This window comes from Odontesthes bonariensis, chromosome 24 (genome assembly GCF_027942865.1).
Source record: "Odontesthes bonariensis isolate fOdoBon6 chromosome 24, fOdoBon6.hap1, whole genome shotgun sequence".
Taxonomy (NCBI): domain Eukaryota; kingdom Metazoa; phylum Chordata; class Actinopteri; order Atheriniformes; family Atherinopsidae; genus Odontesthes; species Odontesthes bonariensis.
This window is the reverse complement of record NC_134529.1, coordinates 27,088,035-27,102,577: the sequence shown is the minus strand read 5'-3', so window position 1 is coordinate 27,102,577 and position 14,543 is coordinate 27,088,035. Positions and strand designations below refer to the sequence as shown.

Here is a 14,543-nt window from a genome sequence, read left to right as displayed (position 1 = left end):
GTGGCTCGGAGAAGAGGTTGGCCAAATGCTAACTATTCGCCTGAGCTGTATAGAAAGCCTGCCACGATTATCTGTGGGGATCCTCACCTATCCTAATTTAACTGAAGTAAATTAATTCCAGCCATTAAATCATTACCATATTCATGTATGCAAATGTGGATCTCATATCAAGCTTCCCATCTGAAAGTTCCCTCCCAGCCCTCATCGGCTAAAGTGTTGCTCTTTATCTCCTCCAGGCGTTCTGATTGACGCCATGAGAAAAGGTTACTGGATCATCCTGGATGAGCTCAATCTCGCCCCCACTGATGTCTTGGAGGCTCTCAACAGACTGCTCGATGACAACAGGGAGCTCTTTGTGGCTGAGACTCAGGAAGTCATCAAAGCTCACCCCAGATTCATGTTGTTTGCAACTCAGAATCCTCCTGGTCTCTATGGTGGCAGAAAGGTATTTTATAGGAAAACCTGAGAGTTTGTGTGTGGTGAAACGGATAAACAGACCTGCAGCTGTTTCACACCCATCACACGTGCATACAGTAGAGCAGAGACACTCACACAGAGACAGCATTAAGCCCCGCCCACACACCTTGTGCATTGTTATTGGCTGTTGGCTACTTCCCAAATGTTAGTGCCAGAAAATGTTACGAATGCAGAAAATAAGACTAAAACAAGGGCAGGCCTAAACTGCTCAGGTCCACCAGGACTGATTTCATGAATTTGAATTGCTTTGAAGTTTTGCTGGTATTTTTTTCATTTGCTTTTTAATTAGTCCTGCTGATAGACAAACACATGATGCCAACCACATAACCACCTTAGAGGCAGGGTAAATACTTTAAAAGTCAGATAATCCTGTATGGTGCACCTTTACACCAAAGAAATTCCTTATACAACATACTTTGAATGTATCATTTGAACACTGGATAAGAAGACAGCATTTACAAATATTGTTCATCAGACGTATAAAAAATAGGGCTGGGCAACGATTAAAATTTTTAATCTAATTAATCACAGGATTTCCCTGATTAATTGCGATTAATCCCATTTGTACGCAAAATCCAAAAATGAATTCAAAAGTAGTGTATAGCATTTAGTTTTATTTTAAATGTGCTGCCATATGAATGAAAGTGCCATAACATTTGTTGTGCAAACACACTTTTAACATCAGCATCTTTCTGTAGTTTTTATGTAGAAGCCTCGCTCCACTGTCTGTTTCCTTGAATGACTTGCTGCTATCAGTTGTGTGTTTTGCCTTTAAGTGATATTTTAGACTGGAACTACTACGCTGAGAAGACAATTCAACTTGGCAGAGTTTACAGATGACTTTGGTTCTGTCGACTCCGCCGTCTGGAAGAACTTTAACATGAAAATGGCCGAGTAAAAGTTCCGTACCCTTCTCCATGTTTGGTGAATCCGCCGATTACTTTCTTTTCCAGTTCCGCAGCAGACAGCAACAGACTTTTACTAAATAAAAGCCTGTGAGCAACAGAGTTTTACAATAATAAAATAAATAATAAAACAAGGGTGGTCCGTGGCGTAGTGGGTTGAGCAGGCGCCCCATGTACAAGAGGCTGCAGTCCTCGCTGCAGCTGGCCCTGGTTCGAGTTCCGCATCGGACGGCCCTGTGCTGCGTGTTGTTCCCCCTCTCTCTGCCAAAATTTTTGTTTTTTTTTAATTTTTGTAAAAAAAAATTGTTGAAATATTTATTTTTTTTTTTAGATGTTTTTGATAAATAAATAAAACCTGCGTTAATGCGCGATTAAATATTTGTCGGCGTTAAATAATTAACAAGTTGCGATAATAACGAGTTAACTTGCCCAGCTCTAATAAAAAAGGATGCTACCCAGTTAGCACAAAGTGAATGTTTGATGATAATGAGAAAAGGAGCCCAGGACTCTTAATAGAATCTATGATTTCTTTTTTTTTTTAATTGAAGTAGGCTTTATTTATTTAGGTTTGAATTGTACTGTGGCATTTCACTCCTGTGAACCTGTGATTAATCTCCCACCATGCAGGTGCTCTCCCGGGCCTTCAGAAACCGCTTTGTGGAGCTGCACTTCGATGAGCTTCCCAGTGGAGAGCTGGAGACCATCCTCCATCAGAGGTGCAGCTTACCTCCATCCTACTGCACCAAGCTTGTCAAAGTCATGCAAGACCTTCAGGTAACCGCACACTCTCTCTGTGGCCCATTTATCGCTCTAAATGACCGACCTGTCAGGGACAATCCAGTCTGCTATTACAAAATGCATCCATCCCTCCTCCCAGTCATTACGCAGAGGATCCTCGGTGTTTGCGGGGAAACATGGCTTTATCACACTCAGAGATCTGTTCCGCTGGGCAGACCGCTACAGGCTGGAGGAGCAAACGGAGGCCTCTCAGGACTGGCTGCAGCACTTGGCAGACGATGGTGAGGCTCATCGGACATCTCGTTGAGTTGCCGAACATCAGATAAATCCCTAAATGAAACTTTTGTCTCCTCCGTCAGGATACATGCTGCTGGGGGGACGTGTGAGGAAGCCAGAGGAGGAGGCCACCATCCTGTCCACTCTGGAAAAGCACTTCAAGAGGAGAGTGAACCCTGAAAACCTGTTTTCTCAGAAACAGGTGACCAGCTGGTTCAGTGAGTAGAGCATATCACTTCACTCTTCTGGGACAGTTACCACATTTACATGACACTTTGGGGGAAAAACTAAAACTGGACTTTGGAAATGCATGTAAGCCTGTTACACTCAGAATCATATGTAATTCAGCTTTGCAGATTATGGTGTTGGGTTCTAATCACTCCTGTGGGTATACCCTATACCCACATGCTCCATGCTCCAAACCTCCATCTTTTTATCGTTTTATTTTTACGGAGAGGATGACGACGACGATGAAGATGAGGATGAGGAGGATGATGATGATGAGGAGGAGGTGGAGGACAAAGATGAAGAAGAGGAAGAAGAAGAGGAAACGGCTTCAGAATCCCTGGCTCAGCTTAAGTTAGACGAGACTGCTGCCTAAAATGAGACTGAGACTGCCAGTGGTCCTCAGTGGATGTTCACTCGTTACAATTTAGGAATTTAAAGAAATTTGAATTTTTTTCTTTAAATTCTTTTCATTCCACCCTTTTAAAGGGTGGAATGCCCTCTCCGGGTCGGGAATGAGATTCTTCCCCAAGTGGAGGAGTTCAAGTATCTCGGGGTCTTGTTCACGAGTGAGGGGCGAATGGAGCAGGAGATTGACAGACGGATCGGTGATGCGTCTGCAGTGATGCGGGCTCTGCACCGGCCCGTCGTGGTGAAGAAGGAGCTGAGCCAGAAGGCGAAGCTCTCGATTTACCGGTCAATCTATGTTCCTATCCTCACCTATGGTCACGAGCTGTGGGTAGTGACCGAAAGAACGAGATCGCGAATACAAGCGGCCGAAATGAGTTTCCTCCGCAGGGTGTCTGGGCTCTCCCTTAGAGATAGGGTGAGAAGCTCGGTCATCCGGGAGGGGCTCGGAGTAGAACCGCTGCTCCTCCGCATCCAGAGGAGTCAGATGAGGTGGCTCGGGCATCTGGTGAGAATGCCTCCTGGACGCCTCCCCGGTGAGGTGTTCCGGGCCCATCCCACTGGGAGGAGGCCCCGGGGAAGACCCAGGACACGTTGGAGAGACTATGTTTCTCGGCTGGCCTGGGAACGCCTCGGGGTCCCCCCAGAAGAGCTGGAGGAAGTGGCTGGGGACAGAGACGTCTGGGTCTCTTTGCTTAAGCTGCTGCCCCCGCGACCCGATCCCCGGACCAGCGGAAGATGATGGATGGAGATGGTGAAAATCAGCCCATTAACACCACCTGTCGGCTCGTGGTTGCTTAAAGCATTTTCAGCCTGTTGCTCTGCCCTAATTAAATTAGGATTTTGTAACTGGACCTTCATCAGACAAATTCACCATTCTAGTTATTCAAAATCAACGTCAGTGCAGTAAATCCACCTTTACTTACCTGTAGAATAATCTCCTATGGAGATGGTTGGGAGCAGAAGAATGCATTGACCCTGTCCACAGTGTCTTAGCTTCAGGCGTACTTCAGTCATTCTGCGCCCATACGTGTGCTCGGGGGCGAGGACATTAAAAAGCTTTCAAGTAAATCCAAATCCTGATGATATCCGTTGGAGAATATTTCCTCCTCAGTTTCCACTGTGATGGTAACAAAGCATTTCAGGCTTTTAATGTCTCAGACATGCAGTGCAGACACTGCTAATGTCATCTGTCAAAGGAAGAGCTGCAGAACAATGACTTTGTGCTAAAGGGACTATGGTATTCTGTCTTTTATCAATACGTTATTAAGATGTGAAGCAATTGTATCGATCCAGAGCACAAAACCTGGCTCAGTCATATGAACAAAGTATTGTGCTTTTTTTGACACTTTTTTGCTTTGATTGGAAGGTCCCTTCGTTGATAGCATTGCTGGAGTACCAGAGGAGTTCCGTCACATAGTATGGACACATAGCATGAGGAGGCTTGCTGTGCTGGTCGGTCGGGCTCTACGATTTGGCGAGTCTGTCCTGCTTGTTGGAGACACCGGGTAAGTTTCCCTAAGACTAAACTTCTTAGCCAGCTTTCGGACACTTTGTATTTGTTGCTCTGTCCGCTTGCTCACTAGGCCGATACTTTCATTTAAGATGTATAGAACTATTCCTTATATGAATGGCGTTGTTTTTTTTTTTTATCCTTTCCCTCACCAGATGTGGAAAAACTACCATCTGCCAGCTTTATGCTGCTTTGGCCGGGCAGAAGTTCTTCTCAGTGAACTGCCATCTGCACATGGAGACGTCTGACTTCCTTGGAGGCCTGCGACCTGTCAGGCATCATCAGGTACTAGTGAAACCTTTCTGGGGCTCTTAATGGTAGTCAAGATCACAAAAGAATCGCTTATAGAACTTATATGTTGGCAAAGCAGGTGGTCTTAGGAGAGCTTTTGTATGGCAGAGATTGACTTGTCACTGTAGGAGAAGCACAAGTTTAGTAATAAGTTTGAATAATGTTTGGTTAGGCCTGCTATGTTTGACCCTGGTTCCATATGTATGTTTGGATTATAAATCGGGGTCTTTTTTCGTCTGATATAATTACCAAGAGGCTGATACCTGAAGAATGATTTAACTGCTATATATTTGTCAATTAGATCAGCAGAGCTGAGAAAATGATGATGGAAGAAGCTGGTTAAGAAAGAAGGATTCCATTCAGTTGCATTCTTGTGAAATGAACTCCAGTATTTGTTGTTCGTAGACTCACAGGAAGTTTTGCTGTTGTGTGCATGTGTGTTTGTGTAGGCTGATGCTGAGGATGGAAGGCTGTTTCAGTGGCACAATGGGCCCCTGGTGCTGGCCATGAAGGAGGGAGGGGTGTTCCTTATGGATGAGATCTCCCTGGCAGATGACTCGGTGCTGGAGAGACTCAACAGGTACAAACAGCTTCTTTGAGATGAAAGTGCTGCCTTTGAAACTGTTGATTGCAGGATCCTTTTACAGTGGTTAGTCCTGGATTAGAGTATAGGGCTTTGCTCTGAGTGGATTATATGGCTTATACCTCGTACATTTTGAACTTCTTACGTCTCCTTTTATGTGGATGACTCTCAGTTTTATATGCCATTGAAACACACAGATCTGAACAGCTTTGCACTCCTTACAGCTGTGAAACAATGAAATCTGCTTTTAGGAACCAATGAGTAATACATATCTACCTTGAGCGTCAAAACTCAAGGTAACATGTTGGTTTTTTCCCCCAGCTTTACACCTCATCCTGACTGAACGAGAGCGATTGATAAAAAGTGATTAGAATGCGTACTTTCCAATCAGCCTGTCCTGACATGCTGCCAGCGAAGACGCAGACCCGTTATAAAATCCCTCGCGGCATCCCGGCCCTAAACACTTCTTATTGGTTGAAATGAACATGCTGCTTCCTGCTGACAAGCTAGTTAGCAACAGGTCAGCATCACTCAGGGAATAATGGACGAGGACAAGCTGATCTTTACCGTGGAACAGACTGTAACAGAATGTGTCTCAGACTTAGTGAGCTGCTATGTGTGATGTAGTTATTAAGATCCACAGGTATAGCCCCTTTAACAATTACCAGGTTACAGTTTGTTACAAAGGGAGATCAGGGTCTTTCTCGATTAGAGCCCCAATTTATTATCTCTGCCTCCTGAACTCAGGCACACCAACGGCACCGGCAGGACTCTGCAACAGCCTCTGTGCTTCACACAGCTTTGCAAACGCATGTCTGCATGTTCAAGCGTGTTGCTGCCGCTTGGAGACGGTCTCAAACAATATGTGAAACAATGAGGCGTAAAGCTGTGAATATGCCAGCCACATTGATCTTTTTGACTAAGCCCTGCAGACTGACATTTTGTCAATGGAATTGACAGACATGCAGTCCTCCTAAAAGCCAACAATGCATTGGCTCCGAAGAAGACTCCATGTGTTAATCGAAAGCAGATGGGTTGAAAGTTAGCTCAAGCTATGTTGAACTGGGAGGGGATGATAACAGCAGATTTCCCAGTAAAAAGGATAAAGCGCCAACAATCAATAATTGGCCAAGAAAGCACAGGTGAAAGCTCAGATAATGGCTGCAGTCGTCATAATTTAACAGTTTCACTCCTTTGTCTGCTTTTTCCTTTTTCACTGCAGAGCAAAGCTTTGAAAGACCACTCCCTCGTTTATACACGAGGCAATAAAAACACAGGCAGGGAAATGTTGAAAGAAAACATGGGAATAAACTGGAGGAGAAAATGCACTGCGGGAAACAACAGAGAAGTAAATCTAATCCTCTCAGAAAAGAGAGAAAAATGTATGACAAAGTCCAAATAAACTAATAAATAAATCATTTTAAGGAAATAAGTAGATCAATACAATGCAAGGGACAATAATTCCGAAAGAAATACAGGAATAATAAATGAACAAAGAGAGAAATTAAATTAATTCCCATTAGAATAACAAACTAGATTTAAATAAAAAACTCAATGAACACAAGCTTAAACTAATTCAGTTTAAAATGAAAGCAGAGAAATGTATTTATTTCATATACTGTTTTATTATTTTGTTATTTATTTTAGTAGCATTTATTATCATCTGAACCTATTTATTTAGCCATTTCTGTATATATTTTTGTATTAATTCTGGATTATGACGGTTTCAGTCCTCCATAGAAAAAGCTGTAACGTGTTTGTGAGGCACCAATGGAGGGCATACAGAGATCTAAGTTCAGTCTGTGCCTGGTGGGCCAGATGCTGTGTGCATGCCAGCATTCCTTCATTTGTAAATAGTCTTGCTTTTTTGGTGCCGTCCAGCTGAAAAGACGAGTCCCAGTGGAAAGAGATTGCTTTGTTGTGCAAGGACACTAACTATGAGAAAAGCTAAGACTGTCGAAGTGTATTTACTGCCATTTTTCTCATCCATGCTAACGTGTGTTTTTCATTAGTTCTGTTTAGAAACATTAATGTTAATTAATGTTGTTTTACATATGCTTTCATAGTCTTAGATTTTTACCTCACCTATTTTTACCTCACAAATAATGATAACTATTTCCCAGGTAGGTAGGTGTGTCCAATTAATTGTAATATATTGTATATCTAATTCATCAGTGGCGTTTGGAGCTCAGAACCAACCAGTGTTATAAAACTCATACAGAACGAAAGGTGGAACTAATTGAATGCATTTGAAACACAGAGATATAAAAGCAAAAATAACAACATACAGCATCTTTAACCCTAACCCCAGTGTCAGAATCATGTGATCAGGTTGTTTACTTTAGTAACTTAACGAGTCATCATGATAACAATGCAGTTTTCCATTTTTTTTAAGTATGATAAAAAAAAATTGTTTTACTCGTAGTTTGTTGCCTTAGAAATGCTTACAGGTGAAAAACTGGCTATGAAGGACCTCTAACACTGTGTTGTGTTTGCTGTCAGCGTTCTTGAGACTGAGAAGATGCTTGTGCTGGCAGAGAAGGGCAGTGGAGACGACGACGATGTGGAGCTGATCAGAGCAGCTTCAGCTTTCCGTCTGGTTGCCACAATGAACCCTGGGGGAGACTTTGGCAAGAAGGAGGTACGTGATTGGCTTGTCGGTGGAAAGTAGGATGAAGATGGCAGCAAGTGTTGAGAATTTATTTTTTACAAAGACATTATTTGAGAAGAATAAATAAGTTCACACAAGTTGAAATATAAGTTAACATTAATATTGATAAAACCCAGTTCATGCGATGAATATGTGGTTAAAAGGAGACTGAATTTAATTTATTTGTAGTAACATTAAAAGGACTTCACTACCAAAGATGTTCTAGGAGCAGAAAGGTGAACGGGACGTGATTACGTCAGAGTTTGTTGGGTGTTGTGGGCCGCCATTTTGTAACACGCAAAACCGCACGCTGTATGTTTTTGCCTTTTGTTAATAACTAAAGTACGTCTGAACTGCAGAAAACGTCTCGTTTCGTCATTCTTAGTCTGTAAATTAAATCTACAACAGCAGCAGATGAGTAAAACTGCTCAGTCACTGTCGTCCAATCTGGTGACTCATTCAAACTTTAAACAGGTCAACAGTTAATGACACTGAAATTAGCATTGTCTTTTGATCTAGGAAACACATAAGCCTGTTAATGTTTTTAGGTTTTCTATGTTTGTATGCTGATTCAGTGCTGTATCTTATCTTTGATGCTAATTTCTAATTTTCTAAAGGTTTTCTGTACTTAGTTTTTCCATTATCTGCTGCAACAATTTAGGTCTTCCAGTTGAGGGGTGGATAAAGGATTATTCTGTTGGAACCATTTTAAGGTCGCGTCTGACTTGTGCATGTATTTGTGGATAGCTTTCTCCTGCTCTTAGGAACCGCTTCACGGAGATCTGGTGTCCTCAGAGCAACAGCCGCAGTGACCTGCTGCAGATTGTCCAACATAACCTGCGCTCAGGGCTCTCTTTGGATGGTAAAATAACCAAAATCAAGTTATTATCTGATGACCATGTGTTCGGATAATACCTACATTTGCTCATTGGGATTGGTTTTTCTACCAATGGCATAAGGTTCAGAGTTATTGCTCTCATGATGGATGGTGTAAAATCAAAGAAATTCTGCAGATTATCACACATCTCCTGTATTTGAAAACAGGTGGCAACATTGCAGAGCTGATGCTCGACTTTATCGAGTGGCTGACCCAACAAGACTTTGGACGACGCTGCATTTTGAGTGTCAGAGATATCCTTTCATGGGTGAACTTCCTGAATGCGGTGTGTGAGCGGGATGAGGATGGATTCATGACCATGGGAGCACTGGAAGATGAAGAGGAAGCAGAGTGGGACCTCAGACTGGACACTGTTACAGCCTTTGTCCATGCTGCATGTTTGGTATACATAGATGGCATTGGCTCAGGTGAGCGAACGGATACTTTTTCATAGAGTTCTTCATTCAGAGGAAGTGTTTGGCAAGCATGCTCTCGTGTCCTCTTTCTGCACAGGAACCACCGTGTCCTCTTCAGACAATTCTCTCTTTGCACGTCGGATGTGCCTCGGTTTCCTGCAGCGAAGGCTGAGCAAGATGACCAAGCTTGATCAGGAGATGCTGGATGCCCTGAGAGTTTATGACAGCAGTCTGCCACGTGAGCCCCAATGGGGAGAAGACTTCTTTGGTCTTGACCCCTTCTACATCGCCTTAGGTATGAAGTATTAATATACACAAGTTCCGATATTGTCTGCCCCTTATCATTTTTGGTGATTACCTTACTGTCATAACCAATGTTCCCTCAATCGCGCACTGCTCGCACATTCTCAGCACACAAGAAAATCTATGCAGCGCATAAAATAAAATTCATCATAAACGTATTCATTAATATCTAATACTGGACCTAATCTAATCGAATCTAATTAATTAGACCAATAATGTGTTTTTCTGTACCATTTTTCAATGTAACGCAGTGAGTGACAGGTGTTCAGCCAATGATAAGATACGGTTTACTTACGCTATGCAGCCCTATCATAGCATTGATAGTGCTTGCATATGTGTCCTGCCCATACGCGCCGTGCAGGTTAGCTAGCTAACAACAGTGCGGCGGAGTTAGGAGTTAAGAGACGCAACCTCTTATCATGACGAAACGAACGGGCAGCGCCAGCGACACATCCACTCACCAAGCCAAAGTAATAGAGAAATGTGGTTCTTTTAGTATGGATTGGCTGTCTGAGTATGTGCAAATAGAAAAACAAGCAATGAAACTGGGGGAAATTTTTTCTTTTTCAAGTGAGAAAGGTCTACTCTGCAAAACATGCAGGCTGCAAGCATGACATATAACATATAACATACTACACATCTCATGAACAACAAGATTTTTGTCTTTTTCATTTTAAGTGCGCCAAATCACTGATATTAAAAGTAAGCTAATGGAAATTGCTGCTGTGATTTGATTCTTTTAATACGCCATGTAACTTGCTATGATCCAAGGTTTTGAACAGGTGAGATACTGGTGTGTGGCCACAGCGTGCACATCTGATGTTGCTCACAGTGGTCCTCAGTGTGCTCAGGGAGCTTGTGTGTATGCCCAGACACATGAAAAAGTAGAGGGAACAGTGGTCATAACATGTTTAAAAGCATATATGGCATATGAACACAATCCTTACATAGAGCTATATCCCCTATTACATCAAACGTGTCTCTAGGGTCTCAGACTGAGAGCCGGGAGCTGTCGGACTACACCATTGCAGCGGGCACTACTGCAGTGAACGCACAGAGGCTTCTGCGAGCTCTGAAGCTGCAGAGACCTGTGCTGCTGGAAGGCTCACCTGGTGTGGGAAAGACCAGCCTGGTGGCAGCGCTGGCAAAAGCTTCTGGGAACCATCTGGTCAGAATCAACCTGTCAGAGCAAACGGTGAGGCTTTGCTTTTCACTGAGCCCTGAAAAAAAACGATGAGATGCTGACTCTAACTCTACCGTTGATGATGTCCTCTCTCCGGCAGGATGTTACTGATTTGTTTGGGACGGATCTCCCAGTGGAGGGAGGGAAGGGAGGAGAGTTTGCTTGGCGTGACGGCCCCCTTTTGGCTGCTTTGAAAGCAGGCCATTGGGTTGTCCTGGACGAGGTTGGAACTGCTCCTCAGATGTTTTTAGTATCCAACCCAAAAAAAACAAAGAAACAAATGTATATTCAGAAATGTAATGTTATACTGCAAACTGATTCTTTTTGTGTTCCTTATGCTGACAGCTGAACCTGGCCTCCCAGTCGGTGCTGGAGGGCCTAAATGCATGCTTTGATCACAGAGCAGAGATCTACATCCCTGAGCTGGGCACAAGTTTCCAGGTTCAGCATGAGAAGACTAAGATCTTTGGCTGCCAGAACCCATTCACTCAAGGTGGTGGGCGTAAGGGTTTGCCCAAATCCTTCCTCAACAGGTTCACTCAGGTGAGGAAGAGTTTGCGTGTCTTTCAAGTAGTTGTTTTCTTATTTCTTCATTTGTTAGTCCTTGTGAATTGTAGAATAGTCTTAATGGATAGTGCAGTTTTTGTCATTCGGCAGATCAATTTTTACATCCATTTAATTTCACATCTGTCACTGTATTTGCACATAATGTTCCCCACTCTGTCATCCTTAAACTTTCCTCTTTTAACAAGAGAAAAAAAAAACAGAAATCTGCTACGGAGTTAAGTGATGAATATGATTGTTGTTGGTTGGTTTCCATGCCTGTTAAAGAAATAAAATGTAACCCTTTGTTTCCAGGTTTTTGTGGACCAGCTTACGAGCAAAGACATGGAGTTCATCGGGGATTCTATTTTTTCCAACATTGATAAGAAAATCATTGCAAAAATGGTGGAGTTCAGTAACAAGGTAGGTTCTTTTTGCTTGATTTACAGTTTAAAGACCAATCTTTTATTAACTAATACTAGACCTTCATCTGGCCCAAAAATCAAAGTGGCTTCTTCTTCATTCCTACTAAGCATGGGCCGGTATGAGATTCTGACGGTATGATAACCTTAGGCAAAAATATCACGGTTTCACGGTATTATGATTACAGCTCTAAAATGTGTATTTTGAATGTCTGTATTTAATAACAATAAAAAAATTTAAAAAATTATTTTGAAACAATAGAACATGCTGGACATTAGTAAATGTATATTTAAACTAAATCATTTAAAAAATGACTGAATTCTTTCTAAATAAAAAAATTTGAAAAATAAATGCAGTCTGTCCTTTAGCTAAAGCTAAACCTGCAACTCAAGTCACAAGTTTCTGAATTATTTTTAGTGGAAAAAAACCCCCACAAAATGCAAATAAATGTAAGCACTTAACCTATGGCTCAAGATCAGAACATAAATAATATAAAAAAGTAAAAACACTTCCGCTAACTACACTACAACAAATAAAGTGCCCCTGTCAAGAGCAGGAAGAGTAGCACTGCCATCAATGATCAGCATTCTCACCCATTACAATAATTAGTGTATTGTGTTACCTTTTCTTTGTTTTTCATGAAATAGTGTGCTTCAGTGGACACACTTGAGAATCATCGTTGGCTTTCAGGATGCAGGATAATAATAATAGATCGGTTTTATACAGCGCTTTTCATAATACTCAAAGCCACTTCCAGTGACTGAAACGACAGCAAATTCCCCAAAGTTCTGCCGCCACATAGAAAATAAAATAAAATTAAAAAAACGGTCATATCGCAGGGAATGACAGAAAATTTTAGTGGTTTTGAAACCGTGACTTTTTAATAACGTGGTATACCATGAAACCGGTAACCAGCTCATGCCTAATTCCTACTGTGTCTGAAACTGTCGGTTTCCCCCCCTCCAGCTTGTTCAGGAGGTGTGTGTTGAGAGGCGGTGGGGTCAGAAAGGAAGTCCCTGGGAGTTTAACCTGCGTGACATGTTCCGCTGGTGCCAGCTGATGCAGAATGACCAGTCGCCTGGATTCTTCAATCCAGGCCAGCATGTAGCCTTGGTATATGCGGACAGAATGAGAACGGAGGATGATAAGGCTCAGGTGCGCTGTTTTACCAACCTATCTGTCTTTTCCATGCCAGAACTGCAGTATCTTTGCAACCACTTCAATTATTTTCTGCATTCTTCTCTTGCATTCAGTGGCCAAACACTGTTGTTGTTCCAGATGCATATGGAGATGCAGTACTCTTTTGCAAACTAACGTGCACTTCTGTCCCACACAGGTGCTGCTTGTGTTCCGGCAGGTGTTTGGGGAGGACTATGAGCCTTACTGTGGCTCCAGAGAGTTCCACATCACTCCTCTCAATGTGCAGGTTAGTCAAAAGAATATATATATATATATATATACCCTGTTAGCTGAAATGTTTTTTTTTTCCTTTTCTTTCTTCTTTCTTTTTTTCATTACATACACATAGTTAATGAATCCATGTATTTATTCTGTTTTCAAAAGAAAAAGAAAACGCGTAAAAAAATATTTTTTTTTAAAAGCCAAAAAAACTATGGGACAAAGAGTCATTCTTCGATTACCAGTTTTATGCTTAGACAAAAAAGGGATAAACAGATAACTGCTCGTATTCTTTAAAAAAAATGTTTAGTAAAGTGACCTGGAAGCTATCCGTGCTTCATGTAAGCTGTGTTTGCTTTGCTTCCAAAGCTGTTTAACTCATTCACTCTTCAAGGTCAATTCATACACAATGCAATTCTTCCTTATTTTGTTTATTATGTGCATTAAGAAAAGTTTAAAAGGATTTTATGTGTAATGGAGTGTTTTATGTTGCCACCTGGGGCCGTGGATACCCAACAGGCAAATTGATAGTTTATGGTTTGCAAGCATCTGTGGGTGCAAACGTATCTCTGTGCTCGTTGCTCTTTAAAGGGGAACTCCGGGGCATTTGAAGCGCATTTCCATTGCTAGAGGTTGTCAAATACTGATAGTAGGACACAGAGAGGTGCAAATCTGCGCTCCCTGTGTGGAGATCGCTCTGTTCGCACACCCTGTCATGCGAGGCTAATACGTGGTGGCTAAGGGGCAAGAGCTAACCCTTCCACGTAAAACAACAACTTGCACACTGCAGAAACGTCACACCACTTTATAAACCATCCGACAATAAAGTCACAAGCCTTACCATCAAAACCATATGCATGGTTCTCACATTACTGGCATGGGGACGTTACAAAACAACTTTATAAACAGCATGTAACTCACCGGCTGGTTGTAGGCTCGCGCATGTGAAAGCCCAAAAGAGTCGATGGACGATAATCACATATACAAAACAATTATCTTCTCTAGAAAAACTGCGTTCAAGTTTTTGAAACATTACAAAAATACATGCCCAGTAATATTGTTTTAATGTTTTAAATACTTGAACACAGTTTTTCTAGAGAAGATAATTGTTTTGTATATGGGATTATCGTCCATCGACTCTTTTGGGCTTTCACATGCGCGTGTACAACTAACCGGTGAGTTACATGCTGTTTATAAAGTTGTTTTGTAACGTCCCCATGCCAGTAATGTGAGAACCATGCATATGGTTTTGATGGTAAGGCTTGTGACTTTATTGTCGGATGGTTTATAAAGTGGTGTGACGTTTCTGCAGTGTGCAAGTTGTTGTTTTACAT

General features: G+C 42.1%; 1 protein-coding gene across 1 annotated transcript in view; it reads left to right on the top strand.

Moving 5' to 3' along the window:
• mdn1 (midasin AAA ATPase 1) overlaps positions 1–14,543 on the top strand; it is an 80,534-nt gene that overhangs the window by 23,351 nt on the left and 42,640 nt on the right. The window contains exons 25-41 of the mRNA XM_075459527.1: positions 237–445; positions 2,010–2,156; positions 2,260–2,401; positions 2,480–2,614; positions 4,399–4,537; positions 4,698–4,827; positions 5,283–5,413; positions 7,919–8,057; positions 8,814–8,928; positions 9,111–9,371; positions 9,457–9,654; positions 10,649–10,857; positions 10,946–11,068; positions 11,191–11,388; positions 11,704–11,811; positions 12,778–12,966; positions 13,148–13,237. Coding sequence (XP_075315642.1) covers positions 237–445; positions 2,010–2,156; positions 2,260–2,401; positions 2,480–2,614; positions 4,399–4,537; positions 4,698–4,827; positions 5,283–5,413; positions 7,919–8,057; positions 8,814–8,928; positions 9,111–9,371; positions 9,457–9,654; positions 10,649–10,857; positions 10,946–11,068; positions 11,191–11,388; positions 11,704–11,811; positions 12,778–12,966; positions 13,148–13,237 — 2,663 coding nt within the window. The remainder of the gene's footprint in view (positions 1–236; positions 446–2,009; positions 2,157–2,259; positions 2,402–2,479; positions 2,615–4,398; positions 4,538–4,697; positions 4,828–5,282; positions 5,414–7,918; positions 8,058–8,813; positions 8,929–9,110; positions 9,372–9,456; positions 9,655–10,648; positions 10,858–10,945; positions 11,069–11,190; positions 11,389–11,703; positions 11,812–12,777; positions 12,967–13,147; positions 13,238–14,543) is intronic.